An 18,788-nucleotide genomic window follows, 5' to 3' on the forward strand; every position below is an offset into this window, starting at 1 on the left:
CCCTCTCCTCTCCACAGCCGCCGCCGCCCCCGCCGAGGCCTTCACCACCCCCAACCATTGTGGGGACCACTCGGAGCAAGTAAGTGCTGCTCTTGACGTTCTATCGCAGAGGCAACGCCACACTATAATGTTTGTTTGCCTTTGGACATGGAACTTGACGACGGGATGGAGTGGTGGAGGGATGGGTGGGAGACTCTGCTTTCATCGCTTCAATTCCCAAAACGATTTTCCCGCAATTTTAGTTTGGATTTGCGTACCACGCGATGATGACGGCGGCTTCAATCGAAACGGAATTAAATCGCGACTTACTAAAATCATTTTAATCAATTTTCAACAAATTATTTTTATTAGTCAAACTTATCAATTGTGTGAACAATTAAACAATATCCAACATAAATATTTAAACAAAAGAAGAATTTTGTCGCCATGTAGGTTCAAAAATTATAAAATTGACAAAATATAGAGAAACATTTTGTGTATAAAATGAAAAATAATCATTCCCACTATGTTTAAAACTCGTGTAATTAAAGTATCAAAAAGTGTTTTCTAATTAGTTGCTAAGTATGCAACAAAAAGTTGAAAAAAAGAAATTAAGAATTCTCACAATTCCTAATGAAAGTGAAGTGAAATTCAGTTATTAAGCATTAAATGGATTTTCAAAAGTTTATTTCTTTAAGGCCCTGAAAATTAATGAAGTGTTTTAAGTTTTTAACCTAGTTTTGTTATGTTCAAAGCCGACTTTAAAGAACAAATTAAAAAAGTACTTAAAACTTAAAAGGCGTAACCTAAACATGAGCTTACTTAACAACTCTAAGTTACGCTCATTGAAAACTAATTACAACTATATTTTCTCATACTTGTTGTTAACTTGATTTTGAGAAGATTTGTATAAGAACCAAAGTCTCTATATATAATGACCCCAAGACTCGCCAAGTTTTTCGAGTAGGAAAATGAAGGTGATGAGGGATTCGAGAGTCACAAGTGATAACAGCTTAATTGTTTTCCTTTCAAAAATGCTTCATATCTAAAGTCATTTCATTAAAGTCACGAACCAATGGACAAAAAATAAAAGGTTTAACCACATAACCGCATATCCACAGATTTCAAGTGGATCAATCAATCTTTTTGAGTCGCGTGTGCGGGGTCGGGGGTCGGGGGTCGGCGGTCGGGATCACTGTCTCTGTAAAAAACAATAAATATGAAAATACATGACCCTTTTTTTCGTTTATTGAGTGCTCAATACAAAAAACCTAAAGTTTCACTTTCTGGAAGTCAAATCTTAGATGGCAGATATGATGAATGAATATAGATTTTAGAATTTAACTGAGAAGGAGCTAAAGTGAGATTTGAAACTTAAACTGGAATGAAAAGTATTTCATATTATCTGTTAATTAGTACCTATTTAGAGTAAAACGAAAGTCTGGACTCGGTCCAATTATTATAGAACTTTGAATCGAAAAACAAGCCGGCCGATTTGGCCTAAATTTTATACTTAACACTTTACAGAACAAAAATAAATTCTTATATTTTAGTAGGTACTAACCACTTGTAATTAATAACATTTCTATATGTGATAGTGGCAAATTCAAGAGTCCAACGATTCCATTTCACACACATAATCAATTAGATTTTATTATTATTTCTTTTGGCCATTGTTGACGGACGACTATCAGACAGAATCCATGAATCCATGAAGAAATTCCAGACGGAACTCTTTCGCAGATCCATCGGCTAGAGCGGAAATGCTCACATCTGTGTATAAATATTGATGTAATGACCAATACTCAAATTGTACATATGTACATACAATGATCAATATACACACACACACACACATAGGCAATTTTTGTTAGTTCTTTCAAGTGCTTCGTTTTAGATTGCATTCACTTTCTATTCAAAATTCGTATTGTGTCATTTTTTGTTTTGGATGACAGAGTCAAGTGCTATTGCCACTGGAAACGTATTCATCCACAGTGTCTTTGTGTGGATATAAAAATATCTTTGCTTTTCTTATTCCTCAAATCGAGTTATTCAGTTTGTCAAATGGGAGGAGGGGGCGGTAGAAAAATGGTCTATTGACACAGTTTTTCCAAAAAGTGCACTGTGTCATTATGAAGTAAGTGGAAGGGGGCTAGTTTTGGTTTTCGAAAAATATTACATAATCCCGAAATAGCAATACAACTGATATGGGTTAAAATATTTTTAGAATTTTCTAAATTTTGCATTAGAATTTGTTTGGTTTTAATTTTTAATGGTCGTATGTTGGAAAAAGGTTTCTGTCAATGCTTTAGAGGATCGCATTGAGACTTTCCTTTCGATCATGTCCCATTGATATCAGATCTGTTGTAAGGATTCATAAAACGAACATTAGTGTTATATATTATTTACAGAATTCATGTAGAAACTTAAGGGGCTGATTAATGAAGTTATATTTACCCAAAAGATTCTGCTTTAGAAAAAATTAATATTATTATATGTGCAAAGTATCAGGGGGAGGGGTTTATAGATCTTAATTCAACAATATTATATTTTAAAAGAGCCCGAAACCCAAAACAATTGAAATATTTACCATTAAAAATGAAATAAATATTTAAAATTATGTTTTCAAAATGTTAAAAAAGGGCTTAAAGCATATTATTTTCAGTTTTTTGTTTAAAATTAAAGGATGTTTATACCTTAAACATGGCTTAAACCTCAAGTTCTTGTAGAATCCTATTTGCATTATTATGGTTTTTTGTCATCCTTAATGGAACCTACATATATTATTAAGTAAATGAAGATTTTGAAGGTTTTTGAAACACTTTCTAATGCCTTAGCTTGCAATATAGTTTTTCACGTAACGTATTTGGGTAATTTTTGATTTTCATTAAATTGTCAAGTTTTAAAATTTGCAAATAAATTGTAGTTGATAATGCCTAATTCACCCTCCCCTCCTTCCTTAGAGTTTTTTCCCAGATATTGATTATAAACGGGGAAAAGTAAATTAAAAGTAATTCTTTCAAGATTCGTTAACTTTATGGTTGACATCTTCAACGTTTGAAGAGTTAAGAAGTGTCTCTTTTTGTTGCTAACTTTCAAAGTAGCCCTCGCATAAACAGACACACACATACACACATTTGAAGTCATTACCAAATATGTATGCAGATCTACGCAACACACAACAAAATTTATCGAGATTTAGACACCATGAAGGTCAATAGTCATCCAGAAGCTCAATAGAAAGTATGTTGAGCATATATTTTACATACTTATGTATATATGTATGAGTAGGTACATGGCGATATTTAAGTATATATGTATGATGACTGGGTGTGTAAGCACAGAAAAACAAAAAACTACGTAACATTCTCATACGCACCCTTCCCAGTTTTTTGTTTTGTGCCATACAAATGGATATGGCTGTGGGTTTGGGTTTGGGTATGGGGTTTGTGTCGTTTCACGATGATGGCAATGGCAATTGCGGATCTCATCGCCTATTTTTAACGAATTTTCCCTTGCATTAGCGTGGTCACGCACGATTTGTTGCTTGTCTAAACAAACGAAGCCTTTTGCCAATGCCTGAGATACTTTCAATTTAAATGGATTTCGGTTGGAATCGATTTCAGTTTTTTTTTTTTGCATCTAAGCTTATGCATCAATGTGTGTGTGTGTGTGTGTGTGTACATGCATAGTTTTTCCGCTTTAACGACTTCCGATGTGTTGGCGATAAGATTTAATTCTCATTCGGAAAACTTCTGACGTTATCGCAAAACGATTTATGAACCACAACAAACAGCTGCCACGCTTAAAAATTCTCATTTCGTGGTACGTTTTTTAATAGAGTATTTCCAATTATTTTCCAGCTTCACAATTCACTCTTAGACTGAGGCTTATGAATACTCTTAGCTTATATTTAACATCCAATTGTTGTTAGCTGGTTAAATTATGTCATTTCATATTTCAAATCGGTAATAAAAATGAAAAATGTTGAAACAATCTGCAGGCTTAGTAGATAAGAAATTAAGTAACCAAATAATTTGTCGCCACGACTTTGGAATACCATGCATCAAACCACCATATTTATTTGTATAAGAAATGCAAGCTATCTCACGAGCCAACTTTGTCTCTCCTAGTGAAAATAATTCTATTCGTAACTACATATGTCAATTTTAATTCCATTTTCATGAAACTTGGTAGGCCAATGCAGTTTACAATTCTACCACGATATCTAAAATTTAAAAAGCCTAATGTTATAAACTAAGGAGATATGAGATCTGGTGTTCATATAGGCGGATCTAGATGGCTGAATGAGATGAAGTCGTAAAAGCTTCTTTCTGCCTCTTAAACACATAAATAGTGCGAATTGTGCACTTAAATATACCATTTAGTCCTCTGAGTACATGGTATAACCAGAGTATTGGGATCTACATATATAAATCGATAACAATTGTAAATAATATTCAACTTTTGTCCCTATTTATACATATATATATACACTTGTATGTATGAATGTCGACAATTCCGCAACGATTTTGGTGGGTTAGAATATAATAGTTTCCGAAAAATGGGTTAATTGCCAGACAATGTGCTGATGTGATGTTTTGAAGTCTGCTTTAATTTTTCGTTTTTTTTTTCTTTCTATTTTTCCAGAGAGCTCATTATAGATGGGCGTGTCGAACTCTGTCGCAGTTGTTGGCGCAAATTACGAGTAGATTAATGATCGCATTCAGCGCCGTTTTATTTGTTCCTCTTTAAGCTCGACTGTGCGTAAAGGCATCCCAGAAGACTGAAACTAATTACGTATAGTACTTGCACATTGTACATACATACATATATACATATATATGTACATATGTACGTACAAAATTGTCGAATCAGTTCGACTTTGATGTTTCTCTTACTCAACTGTCGCTTATGTTAATCACTACCAGAGGGGATTACCAACTCTGAGTTGCTCAAAAGTTTCTATACTTATTATTTCAACAGATCACTTAAATACTATAAAAGATACACCTAACCCTCACTTGTAAAGGGACTCCTTTCAACCCTAACTTGGACACTTAGTTTTTCGATTCCAAACAAGTGTTCAGTATTGAATAGCATTTTTAAAATCCAGTAGTAGTTTCTCTCATGTGTCCAAGAGTAAACAGTATGAATATAGGACAATCAAATTTAGTTACTACAATCACTTGACTATAATTAATAACATGAAAAGCAAGAAACAAATACATAGTTTCCTCTTTGTATTGCATACTTTCAGGAGAAAATTTACTATCCTAAAATCCTCAATGAGCCCAAACTGAACTATACCAACTCTAACTAGGTATAGTCATTAAGTTCATCGTCTAAACCTGAATATAAAATAAGGATGTTCTAATTTTATAAAATATGAAATTTCTTAGCTTAAATTTATTAAATACATATGGTTAAATCTTGTTTACTGTCATTTTGAATTCTCGTTAGTGTTTACCTTCGAAATATATAAATTTTAATTGCCAAATTCAAAAGGCTTAGAAATTAGATTAGAAACCTAAAACTAACCTGCTCTTCTTGTGTCGCAGATAACAGACTTATCTTAATATATATTTCAACATCTTAATCTAGTTTGAACAATAGTGATAAAGTTAAGTCTTTTCTTTTTACAGATACTCACAATGGCAAACTTTTTAACCAAATGCAGGTAAGTAATCTTACAAAATACTCTTCAATTTTGGTCCTGTGATTATATGGACATGATAATCTATGAAACAAGGTTTTAACTCTAGAAAAATGCACTCAAGTTGGTTTTTTTGTATTATATTTACAACAACAAATAAACAAGAAGTTTTTAAACCTCTAGCAAATTTAGCGAACCATAAATAAATCTAGCTAGACTTACAAATTTATTATTAATTATTATTATTATAATGAATAAATCAGCTTTATATCAATACTAAAAATCTTAATTTCAATTGCTATTAAATACAGCCGAGATCAGTCGTCAATTAAGAGCCAGAGCTGAACTAAAACCTTTAGCATGATTATTAAAAATTTAAGCTAAAGAGCACCTGCTTCAGTTAGTTATCCCAACTTGGTGATCGACACGCAATGCTAACTAAGCTTTTTAGTTAGTTGCAAAAGACTTTTTTTTTATTCTATTCGTGAATTTTGTCTTTGATTGTTTGGCAAATGTTTTGACCCTCTTTGTCAATTATAAATATATATAATATAGAGAGACTGATATTGGGCATATTTTCAATGTACATTCATCATTCATCATAAGCATGAATGAAAGAGTGAGTGAGAGGGGGAGGGGAGTTAGTTTTTATGAATAATAGATTAACTGGAATGTTGGGGTTAGGCACTCAATATTTCATATAAATTATGGTTTCTTTAAGTCACCAAATAGCTTAAATCTACACAAGAAAAAACAAAATTTTTTCAATTGGGCTTAATTATTTAATGTGCCGCAGAAATTCTCAACTTACATAATTTGTTATGGGGACCAGTTCAGTTTTGGGCTTCATAAATTTAATTTTATTACTTATTGGAGGCTCGCGCGAGTGAAACTTGAATTTTGTTTTGTTTTCTCTTCATTTTCGTTGTGGGAAGTCCATTCCATTAATTATGGGTTACTTTTTGCCGTTGACCTACGCAAATTTACTTAAAAATCATTAAATCTTCAAGCATGTGCATACATAAAAAAGAATATTAAAGATGATTTCAATCGTTAAAACTTGTCAGATGGATGTATAACATCATTTTGTTGGTAACAGTTGAATTAGCCAAGTTTTTTTTTGGCTAGGCAAGATAATCAATTTAAGCCATTGTCAATCATCTGTCCATATCCTCTGCCTGTCAATCTCAATTTCTGAATCAATCTAATTGTAAGCTAAGCTCCATCTGATTGACTTGAACATTAATTGGGTATATAATAATTAAAATAATATTGCTTATCTATTAATTCTTGCAGTATTTATTTCGTTTTTGTGGCTGTTATCTGTACCCATTTAGTACAGTCGGATCTATCAACTATAGAACGCATCAAGGTAAGCCATTTGCCAGTTGGCAGTAAATAAGCCATTCGAAAGAAGGCCACTTTGTGCACAACCATAAAATTTTAATATTGTCCAGACTGGTTTTACCCAAAGCCATAAAGATAAATTCAACTTAACTCTGATCGTTTTTTAAAGAAAGCTAAATACACGAGTATATGAAATAAGTTGACCAATTATGACTTGGTTAAAAGAAATACTTCCCAAATTCAATTGATCAGAGTCGGTTTGTTCAGGTGTCTGTTGAAACACAATTTAGTCGCTCAACAAAAATGCAATTGATCTTAACTTCACTTCATTCCAATCAAACTTCTTCCAGTCACACTGTGAGAAGAGTTCTAATAAATTCCTTCTCTTTTGTTTCAGAAACATGAAGAATGGCTTAAGCAACATAGCAAACCAAAAACAGACAATTCAAAAACAAATATTAAACCCAAGACAACCTTGGAGTTTGCCAATTTGTGGCGCCCACAAAAAACTATCGCATTTAAACAAAAATCCAGAAACAACGAAGTATTCAGCGAATATGACAAACCAACAGCAACTTCCGAGACAACAAACTCAGCCCTATCCGGACTTGAGTCGACGACAATGTCACTGAATGCGAAAGCCACTAATATACCAATTTCCACGGAAGTGCCATTAAAGTCGACAAATTTATCGCTTGCAAACGATATAATTTCGTCTAGCATAAATAACATTTCCCATTCAGCGACTACTGAATCCTCTACAACATTGGCCATGCCAACTGTGACTCAAGAGCCATTGACTAGCAGCACTTTAGTGCCAACGACTACAAAGAGAGCAAAGGTAAAAGTTCGCCCCTATCCGCGTTGGGCCAACTGGAACGAATGGAGCGAATGTTCACGCAGTTGCGGCGGAGGAATCAGGCATCAGATAAGAAAGTGTATTAACAGGTGAGTATGTCCAAGAGATACTCTGTATTTTATATCGATCGTCAAGTAGTCATGTATGAGATAAGTATTGGGCCACTTAACTTGCCAAACCACAAGCAAAATTTGCATTTATTTGCTCAGATAAATATTGATATTAATGATCAGGAACAGTATATAAATGTAGTACTTAGAAAAACCCAGTGAAGTACATCTAAAGGGAGCTCAACGAATAAATTTTAAACATCAATATACTCTTGCAAATAGGGTATATTCATTTTGTCTGTCTAGATCAATGTAATCTTCCTTAGGTCAAACTTTGCTTTTCGGTTTCCATTGACTAAAATATGTTATACTTTGGATTCGCAGGAATCGGACCACTATATATATATATATATATATATACTTCAATCGAAGTAATGGTAAATTATAAAGTCCTTGCAGTGAAGGATCCTCAAGGAAACCGATATTTTACTTATGAAACTGGACAAATGGGCTAACCAATGGGCTAGTAACGGGCTTTGCCAGGTTTCATGAATATTTTTTGAAGATCATATAGCATAGCAGGATAATACCCCCTTTTATACCCTTGGTCAGATGTTTTCATTGATAATATGAGTATTATTTTGCTTTAACTAACTCTTAGCTCTCATTCAGTGTATTTAGCAAAGTCATTAGACACCTGTGTAATGAAAAGTGTAAACAATCTTTTAGGTATTACAAATAATTTTCCATTAGCCCTAAGAAGTACTTACATACCTTGGCCAAATACAAATGTATCAATTTACAATGTTAAGGGGGTAATTCTTCTAATGCTGGCCACGTCTAATAGTGTCGTGCCTCTTGATCTTGATAACTCGAGAGCTTTAGTGACATATTGAAATGTTTATTAACATTCAAATTAACGTCATTTGGCCGCTGTCATGAGCATTGTTATCTTTTGGCTCATCAGCAGACGGTTATGTGTGTGATTGGCCATTAGTAGTAGATTGAAAAAATCACAAAAACCAAAAAAAAAAAAGAAACTGAGCTTTACTTCTGGTTTGTTTGTCCAATTTTAAATTTAAATTTGTCTCCCCCCCACACACATAATGTAGATACAATTAATTTGATATCTATCTACAATCTACTAAAAGTATGATTCTGTATACAAAACAGGTGTGGTAGAAAGGAAAACATAATAAATGTAATTTTTTTGTTTTTTTAAAGATCTTATAGATCTTGCTTTGATTGAAAACATTGTCATTCCCATTGAGTAGTTACTTAGAAACCGATTAAATGTTTTGTTTTTCCATGTATCCATATTGAATACAATCCATGAATATCTAAAAGGGTATAGAAATTATTCAATAAAAAATACAGAAAAAAAGCCTTCTAGTAGAGATCTATATCAATGAAACGAGGGTTAAATAAAGGCAGCTAATTGTTTTGTCAACATTAGTCACCGACAAAATTATATGCTAATTTCATTTAACTAAACAGAGATCTCTGTATGTGCTGGTAAAATGTAAATATAACGTATGTAGTCTAAGTAAACAAATTGTTTTATGTGAATTTATACACTTGACAAAAACAACAACATATGACAATACTTTCAAATAGTCAACAAAAAGATGAACTCCCGAGAAGTCTCTTTTTAGAGCAGCGAAAGTTGTCTTAAAAACTTTTTAAAATATGTACAAATTTTCCTTAATCTACTGCTAAATATTCATATTTTTTTACGGTGTAGATGTTACCGATTTGATTTCCAAGCTTAAAATCTAAACAAGACAGAATAAAAAAAAAATAAAAAACAGCAACAAACAACCTAAACAAAGAGTCACATTATGTATATTTGAGAAGTTGTCGAGAAAAAAATCCCCAAAAACTGAGAGGCAATTTTTGGGTATAAATACGAAACCTGAATGATGCAGAGCTGAGTTTTCAGCCATCAAGACACTCGCTAAGAAGTTATTTTGCTGAAATGGCAAAACTAATTCCCACCTGCATGCTATTACTGGCCCTTGTACAGGTAAGTTCCCCACGGAGGTGTTAAATGGCAAGGGTATCACGAATGGCTGTCAATTTACAGTGGGCATATGCGGGAAATCCAGATGAAGCCTTGAATAATCACATACGCGAGCAGATTCAGGGATTCGAAACGATTTTGGCCAAGGATGATGGTTCCCATAAAGTCGATTTGGAGAAGTTGATAAAGCTCTACGAATCGGCCCTTAGACAGGACAACTACGATGAAAAACAGGCCATCATTAAAGGCGTTCCACAACAATTCTCATCGGAGTTCGAGGCCTTCATTCAACTGAAACTCCAGGAATATCAGGTTAATGAGGATATTGTCGCTGCCGTTGAGTTCTACAAAACTCTGTTAAAGAAAAATGAATACAAGGATGAAATAGAAAAGACCCTGGCCACTCTCGAGGCTTTGCAGAAGGAGCCAGAGGTAGAGAAGCGAAAGGCTGGCCTTAGCAATTTGGACAAATCATTTAGTCCAGAGTTCCTCAATTTCCTCAAACAGGATGCTTTGCCCAAACTCAATCATGACATTCAGAGTGCTGTGGACTTCTTTGATAACCTGTTGAAGGAGGCCAATGTGCAATTTGTTGATGACATCAAAGCCCTAAAGGCTCAAGCTGAACATGCTCTTGGTGCTGACGTTTCCATAGATGATAAGCAGAAGGCCCTCAATGAAGTAACAAATCCACCAAATCAAGAATTGACGCAATATCTCCAGAAGAAATTCATTGAGAACCAATAGGCAATTCAGTTGTCATTCAAGTATTCAAATGTAGACACTCATTTTAAAGTGTCAAACAATATTTACTCACTTCTCTAGCTGTTATGGAAAAGCATACCGAATTCCGAATAAATTAAAGAAATTTGTTGATTACATACTTATTATATTCAGTTCAAGTTCGTTTTTTAACCTGATTCACAGTGGCAAAATAAATACTAAAGTCGATCATTAGTAAGAGAGGATGTTATAGAGGAAAGATGATTTTTATGGGTTTTGAAATGGCTTACAATTCTTGTTTGTGGTTCTACAATAGATATAAGTTGTTTATATGTATGAGAAATAAAGTGGAAGGGTCTTTAAGTCTATAGACTGCACATGCAAAAGTTCTTATAAAGAAGAAACTTATCTTTTGGGTGACCTCGTTTATTCCATATTACGGATGGATGTAATTTAAAGAGATTAAACGTTTAACAGCATCAAATTGTGTGAGGTGTAAACTTTACTTTCCCATTTAAATACTAATGTGAAAAAGTTTGACTCAATTAAGATCACCACAAGAGGTGGTTATCAATTTTACTATGGATGGATCAAGAAGGTTTTGCATACCCTGAAAGGATTCTTCTTGGTTTATTAGTTTTTAAAGAAATGAGGAGCAGTGCCTATTTGTTTTTCAGTTTAACATCCAGTTTTCAAATTGAGTATTTCAAACTCCTTCGAAGCAATACATATTACTCCTTTTTATTGTTGGGCAATCCTTTCGCAGATATTTTGAGAGAAACAAAGGCCATGAAGCATGCGACTTAAGAAGCATGAATGGAATATTTAATATATATGTAAATGAATTTGTTGATGGTCCAAAATTTAATTTAATTAATGCCTAATCGGCTTCTAAAGTATCGGAACTAAATAGGCAAATGAATTGAACATTTTGCCTATTCAAAATATAACATAAATGTATCTCTAAAAATCTAATGATACTATTGTCTTAACTATTGTCTATACTAGAATAATTATTATGTTGTCCTAGTTTTTGGTGTCCTTTTTATGGTCTTCTGAACTACTATAAATATATATTCTTGTAGAAACATCTCGACTGGTAAACGATTTACGAGTAATGCTTGTGTGGGACTTTACAAGCGTTATGAACTATGTAATGATATACCATGTCCACCTGAATCCCAAGACTTTCGAGCCAAGCAATGTTCAGCCTATAACGATATTGACTTTCAGGGTCAGCGTTATAAATGGGAACCCTACATAAAAGGTAAACATTGTGAAAAGTTTATTAGTTTCTTCATTCTCTTCAATTACTTAAACAAATTACTTGTCATATTAACATTTGTATTTGCAGATGATACTGAATGTGAATTGAATTGCATGCCATCGGGTATGAAATACTTTGCAACCCTAAATGACACTGTTATCGATGGAACATCCTGTTATCGACCAGCGGAATATTATCGATCCAATTATTTGAGTCGCGCCATGTGTGTGGATGGCATTTGTAAGGTGTGTATAATTTATCTTACTTAAAATATAAAAAGAAACTTTGTAATTAATAACTGTGATAAAAGGTCCATTGACTATTAATGCGATTGTATTTGTATTTGTATTTGTTAAAAAGGATTTACATAAAAAGTATGTCAGATTTAATACTTGAACACATTAAAAGGGAACCATTTAAATTTGTTCCTACATGGAAATAATTGAGCATTAACTGAGACTATGAGCAACAAAAAGCAAATTCCATTGCTAATACGAAGCAGACATTTGCTCCATCAGAGCACATTAGGGTGGCCAATTTTTACATCAAAAAAAAGGAGAACAGATTTACCAAACTTTATATTGATTAATATCAAAATATTTAAATTTAACATTCAAAAGAAGGAAATGAAATGGAGTGAAAGGATACATGAGTAAGAGATTTTCATAAGTTTTCTATTTTTCAACTTCAAGTCTCTATCTTAAATCAAAATGGGTTACCTATTTGAAATACAGGTATGTCTAATCTGTTCTGACAAATGCTAGTACAATGGAATAAATTGTGATAATCTTAAACAAAGTAAACAGAGGATACCAAAGACAAACACTCCCTCTTTCAAAACGTTTTCCTTAAATAAACCTATGGAAATTTTATTAAATTTTAAAAATAAGTCGAAATTGTGGTTTAGAGCAAAAATGTTCATCCTTGTATAAGGACAAATAGGTTTTTCTTTTGGCATTTGTTGCCTCTAAAGACAGTTCTCTGGATATACTCTTAAATGTTTAATTAATCAATCAAGGTAGAAATAATCTTCGGACATTTGATGATTTGTCTGAAATGGCTGACATAATACCCGGCAAATTCGTGGCCAGTCTAATGATATCTATCTATGTACAACTAACCAAACATAAGAGAGCAATTGCGTGTGCAAAAAAAGCAACCCATAGACTGAGCAAGCGCCAATGTTTCAACTTGTGGAAGACCGCCAAAGAGCAGAAAAACGAAAAAAAAAACATTTTGCTGGCGTGCTCAATCTTTGATACACAAATTGTTTTAAATGAATCAATCGAAATCAAAAATTTTAGTATTCATCGCGCAACGAAGCACACAGCACATATCCAAAAAAGAAAGAAAACACTTTGAGTCGGGTTCCTCGTCGTGCAACATCAGATTGCCGTATATTCGTATCGAGAATTGGGAGTGGAATTAATTAAGTCAGTGGTTTTTGTTTCCCATTCAGCACTTGTCATAGCTACATATGTATATACTTGTGTGGATTTTTATATTTATGTATAGACAAGTGACCAACTAATATGTAGGTTTTTGAATTAAACAAAAAAATGAATTGCTTTTTAATCCCCATCTGGGGCATTCCATAAATCAGATGTATTTTTGGGAATATTTTTTTTTTGTTTTTTGTATTTCAATGTGTTATGCGCATTTGCATCTGTTTAGCCCCGAAAACTAGTGGCTCTGCTTTATTTTGGTTTTAGTGTATATTACTTAGTACGTGTGAACTTTTTTCTTGACCTTGGCTAGTTGGAATTGATTTATTATGCAACAGACACGAATCGTTTCTAAATATATCCACTAATTATTTAGTTCATCTTTCGAGTGTGGAAGTATATATTTAGTAAGTTGCAACTAAAACTATTTTAACATGAGTAAATTTGATGTGTGTTTGCGGTAAACATTTTGGACAAAACATCATTTTGTCAAGGTCTACACCCTTCTTGATATAATATTTCCATGATGTTCCATTGTATCCGGTATTAATATTTAGAGACAGAAAAATTAACTATTTGTTTTAGGGTTGTGGTGATTTTAAATTCCATATTCGTACTGAATATAAATTTGAATACAATTCGAAATCATTTATTGCATATTTTTAGGCGCAATGTTGTCCATTAATTAATTATGACTAGGTACTTAAACTCGTAGTCCTTGACAATAGAAAAGGGGAGTAGCTTTCTCCATAGAATTCAAGGCGGTATTTAGGTGAAATCAATCCACAATTGTTAAATTATCGTTTATCAAGTGGTCAATGATTAATAAGGGACTTAAAACTTCTAATAAAGTTGCTTATTGTCATGTTTTATGTCCTTGAATATTTTCATTGGTTTCTAATAACTGGTTTATCATAGAGGTCGACATATCGATTATTATAATTATATTCTATTCTGATAGCTTCTTAGATGGCATTTGAAATATGCAAATCTTCAAGGATTTCACTGCAGTAATTATAGTTGCCGCAATAGGAAAGATAATGGATCATGATCATATTTAGAAAGATTGATCTGGTGGCACTTTACATTCCATTTTACAATATTCAATAAATTTTAAAGTTCAATGACATTCTGAAGCTTCACAATTGACTTTAGCTAAATCTATTGGCGATCAAGAATCAACCAGATAATGGAGATAACTTTTGCCTTTAACAAAGCTTGAACACCCTTGAAAATGATTTATTTTCTTATTTCCTTAAAAATTGCTGAAAATGCCATCCGAAAATTTGTTAATTTCACTTTAAACTTAATTATCATTTGAGCTTGCAAAACTTATGTAAAAAAGTAGTTTACCATAATTCAATTAAAAGTTAATGGAATGATCTTATAAAGGCTGAAAATTTCTCTTGGAATGACGACATAGAATATGAATTTCTATTAACATTAAAAGAATTGAAAGTAATTTAGTTCGAGATCTTTAGATGATTGGTAGTCTGAGTTATTTAAAGAGAGAGAGAGAGAGTTCTGTCAGGTAATTATCACTCAATATTTAAGTAAACAATTGCGAGCTACTCGACTTTGAGAAAGAAATGAAATAACAAAATGAAATATTATTCAGTATGAGAATAATTAAATGAATCTCCATTTAATGGGGCATTAGTTTATCTTCTTAGCTTATTGAGTGGCAAATAAATAACAAATTGTGGATGCTGGCCACCGCTGGAGGCAAGCAATTCCACAATTTCAAGTTGCCGCTGCTAAGATATGGATTAGTGCTTCAAATAAATAAGCACTTTAATCCCACGCATGTTTCTCGTAAACAATCAAATGTGCCTGAAAGAATGGCCTCTCATGCCATTGAATCGTTCGTATGGCATTCACGTTCACACAAGAGTCTAGCGCCATCTCGCGGGGTTTATCGTTGCCTTATCAGTTGCATATGTTGGTCGCACATACATACATGTGACTTATGAATATTCGCCATGGATGACGATCGTAGTCCCCTCCCCCCCCCCATACATGATCATAAATATTGCAAGTTTCCTATAAACTTTCAGTTGAAAGTTGGCTTAATAAAAGAAAATGCAACAGCGAAAGAAAGTGTCTAATAATTGGACATTTGCTAGTTTGCCCTTGTCCTAGACAACTTTTCGAATGGTAACACGAAACAGGGCTGGACTTAGGAAACGGAAAGTGGGGCTTGTACCCAAAACAAAAGACACTTTAGAAAAAAGGCAAATCACAGTCAAAAGCTCTTACTAAATGAAAATTATTACTATAGAAAACGTCAAAAAGAAGAAGTGTTGGATCTAGCTCAGTCAGAATCGGCATTAATCAATGTTATTTGTAGTCTTTGGGATCGGAAATGGTTTCCTCATTTAGTATGGCTATTCAATCAATCAATTGCAGTTAATAGATTATAGCCAACTGATGGTCTTTTAGCTTAGTTTTAATACCCGTAATTTAACTTACCCCATGTATAGATGACATCGGAATGCTGATATATATAGCCTTTATCTGGACGGTAAGCTCTTTTTACTAGGCCCTTTGTATATATTCCTTGTGTATTTACTTTTCACATACTTTTTGTACAACACCCAAACTATTTTCCTTGCAGGCCATTCAAGCCAGCGGGGCCATCAATGGATTGCATGCAAATAGTGGATCAGTTAGTTGTGGCGGCCTTTTGTGCCGTCCAGTGACGGGCATATTCACTCGAGATCCTTTGCCAGAGGACGCATATGTCCATGTGGCGACTATACCTGCAGGGGCCTCTAATATTTCCATAACCGAACTAAAGAACAGCATCAATTTGTTGGGTAAGTGACGCATGCAGAGTTAATCACACAATAAAATCTCTTTTGTCTTATTTGGTATTTCAAAGTCCTGCGCACATCGGAACAGAAGTGCATATTTAATGGAGAGAATCAGATATCAGAGAGTGCATCATATGAAGCAGTGGGTTCCACTTTCGACTATCATCGCATCGATGGGGTACAACATGGAGATGGGGTAACCGAGTGGATAACAAGCACAGGACCAATACGAGAACCATTGGAGCTCCTGGTAAACCAAGATAAATGTCAACTCATGTGGTATAAACTTATTTTAAATTTCCCATTCCCAGATCTATAGCAAAACTCTTAATCCTGGCGTAAAGTATGAATACTTGCTTCCTATTGTCTCTGACTCGGAGGAAAATGAGTTATCCTTAGAGAGTAGCGACGGCTTTCTAAGATCTGGCAATGAGGATCCGGGTTCGTCAAGCAGTATAAGAACAGGACGTCGACGCAAATATCATTGGAAAGTAATTGGTTTCAGTTCATGTACCAAATCCTGTGGCGGAGGCACCCAAGTTCCCATGGTTCGATGTGCCCGTGAGAATCCTGTCCGTTACTATTCCCAGCGTCGATGTCTACATGCCGAGAAACCGGTGCTTAATGAGAATCTCTTGCATTGTAATACACAACCTTGCCCAGCATATTGGCGGGTGGATGATTGGGGTGAGTGTCGCTGTCAGCATGGTGAGGCCTTCCGTCGACGTGAGTTGAGTTGTGTACAGGAACTTGCCTCAGGCATTGTGATACATGTCGATAAGGCAGCTTGCCTGGAGGAACAGCCACCCACGCAGAAGCAATGCGAATGCCCCAAGGCGCGACGAAGGAATCCAGGTCGTTATCGTTTCCAGTTGGACGCAAACGGCACGCGTAGTCAACGCTATAAGGCAGACAAAGGTGCCACAAGTGCTACCTGGTTAATGTCCGAATGGAATCAACAATGCTCCGCCAGTTGTGGGGCTGGAATCGAATATCGTACAATATTTTGTGATCGTTCCAAGCTTAGCACAGAGCGTTGCGATCCTCGAGATACTCCGGATAATCGCAGACCCTGCGAACAATCGGCATGCAAGGTTGGCGATTGGTTTGCTGGACCATGGTCCTCCTGCAATGGCGACTGCTTCAATTTAACTCGAAGTCGTGTGATACTTTGCATACAAAATCAATTAATCACAGATGAAGAGGACTGTAAGCCCGAGTTGAAACCTCAATTAATGGAAAAGTGTTCTCATGATGAGATTCCGTATTGTGCTCCTCGTTGGCACTACTCAGAGTGGTCAGAGGTGAGATTAACTTCTAGATTCTTATGCTTATTCCAACTTTTAACTAAAATTTTATTGTCAGTGCTCGAAACCTTGCAATGGCACACAACGACGAAGTGTCAAGTGCTTGGAATACGATAATAAGCAAAACATCCTACGAGATTCTAACAAATGTAGATACGCTCTTAGGGAACCAATTTTCCGCAGTTGTAATACTGAAAAATGCGAAGGTATGTGCATATTTTTCAAATAGTTATCAAATACATTCAAGTTTCAATCTTAATCGACAGAATTCAATGAGGAATTGCCCCAAAATGATGCATCTCCTGTCTGTGTGGATCAGTTCTCCAATTGCCAATGGGCCGTCAATGCGAAACTTTGCGGTCATGACTATTATCGTAACAATTGTTGTGCCTCTTGCAAGGCGGGCCGATAACCGAATGTCCTTTCTTTCAGTGGCCTCCAGTGTGTAGATTGCATTTAAATTGTAACTTAAATTTCTGCAAATTACTAACCATACAGTTTAATTTGTATGACAGTGTATTATAATAATAATTTCTTAATTTTCAAACTGCCCCTAATTTATTTTTGCCACCATTTATGATTGTATGTCTCTCAGAAATCGACCAGGGATTTAAATTGCTATTAGAACATGTCAAAAAAACAAAAACAAACACAAATTGCTGCAATAGACTCTGAATTTTGTGTGTTCAATGGTTTAGTAAAAGTTTAGTTAATTCATCAAAATGTGTTCTAAAGTAAATTATTAATATTGTTAAAAAAAAAACCCATGAACTTAAGACTAATACAATAAATATGGAAATAATAATGGAAATTGGTTATAGATTTGGTAATTAACTTATTTTTCAGTTGATATATGATTTAATTCTACGGTTCAGTCTCTCTTACTTCTCTTTAACGCTAAATTTGTTAACCTTTTGAATACTATGCAGGTTAATACTTTCTATCCCTAGAAGTATGCAACACTTTTAAGCCAGTGTAGCCAAATATTAGGGTGGCTCTGGCTATGGAGTTGGCATTTTGAGAAGTTTCTCTAATTAAACACCAATTACTATACGCACTGTCACACGCTGCGTATACGTTATAAATACTGTGCAAAGATCTGTATCCAAGTTTAACTTCTAAATAGAGTTCAGGAGGCAATTCATTGTAGGTTTTCAGATTAAATTAGTTAGAACAAATCTGCCAATATACAAATCTACATATGTTTCGATTTGTGTCATCGGGTCGAATTAACAAGGCAATGTAAACCTATTTCCTCGTACATAATGTACTGTGTAAGTTTCAGTTGTAAACATTTTCTCCTGAATAGATAATCG

The 18,788-nt window shown here is 34.3% G+C and overlaps 2 protein-coding genes across 3 annotated transcripts; both read left to right on the forward strand.

The window, feature by feature from the left end:
* The first annotated feature begins 276 nt into the window (after positions 1-276).
* Positions 277-18,230, forward strand: loh (lonely heart). 2 transcript variants are annotated; one of them, XM_068294623.1, is made up of 11 exons: positions 277-428; positions 5,625-5,659; positions 6,932-7,007; positions 7,380-7,930; positions 11,723-11,904; positions 11,992-12,149; positions 15,967-16,168; positions 16,234-16,415; positions 16,477-17,469; positions 17,531-17,678; positions 17,739-18,230. In XM_068294623.1, exons 2-11 carry the CDS (start codon positions 5,634-5,636, stop codon positions 17,882-17,884), a joined length of 2,664 nt encoding a protein of 887 aa, XP_068150724.1. In that variant the 5' UTR covers positions 277-428; positions 5,625-5,633; the 3' UTR covers positions 17,885-18,230. The 2 variants fall into 2 exon arrangements, with proteins under 2 accessions (XP_068150724.1, XP_068150726.1); XM_068294625.1 differs by lacking the exons at positions 277-428; positions 5,625-5,659; positions 6,932-7,007; ... (1 more) ...; positions 11,723-11,904; positions 11,992-12,149 and adding exons at positions 13,223-13,337; positions 15,833-15,873.
* On the forward strand, positions 9,800-10,793 carry LOC137580539 (uncharacterized). Its single transcript, XM_068294626.1, has 2 exons — positions 9,800-9,917; positions 9,978-10,793. The coding sequence occupies exons 1-2, from the start codon at positions 9,870-9,872 to the stop codon at positions 10,659-10,661; spliced, it is 732 nt and encodes a 243-aa protein (XP_068150727.1). The 5' UTR covers positions 9,800-9,869; the 3' UTR covers positions 10,662-10,793.
* Positions 18,231-18,788: the final 558 nt, after the last annotated feature.

The sequence above is a fragment of the Drosophila tropicalis genome, unplaced genomic scaffold, assembly GCF_018151085.1.
Source record: "Drosophila tropicalis isolate 14030-0801.00 unplaced genomic scaffold, ASM1815108v1 contig_845, whole genome shotgun sequence".
Classification (NCBI taxonomy): Eukaryota; Metazoa; Arthropoda; class Insecta; order Diptera; family Drosophilidae; genus Drosophila; species Drosophila tropicalis.

What these genes read in the sequence shown, in the direction of transcription:
- loh (XM_068294623.1), top strand. Translation starts at nt 5,634, where the DNA reads ATGGCAAACTTTTTAACCAAATGCAG. An exon ending in CAACTATAGAACGCATCAAG is followed by an intron (nt 7,008 to 7,379) that starts GTAAGCCATTTG and finishes CTTTTGTTTCAG; the next exon opens with AAACATGAAGAATGGCTTAA. An exon ending in GAACAGCATCAATTTGTTGG is followed by an intron (nt 16,169 to 16,233) that starts GTAAGTGACGCA and finishes GGTATTTCAAAG; the next exon opens with TCCTGCGCACATCGGAACAG.
- LOC137580539 (XM_068294626.1), top strand. Translation starts at nt 9,870, where the DNA reads ATGGCAAAACTAATTCCCACCTGCATGCTATTACTGGCCCTTGTACAG. An exon ending in TATTACTGGCCCTTGTACAG is followed by an intron (nt 9,918 to 9,977) that starts GTAAGTTCCCCA and finishes GTCAATTTACAG; the next exon opens with TGGGCATATGCGGGAAATCC.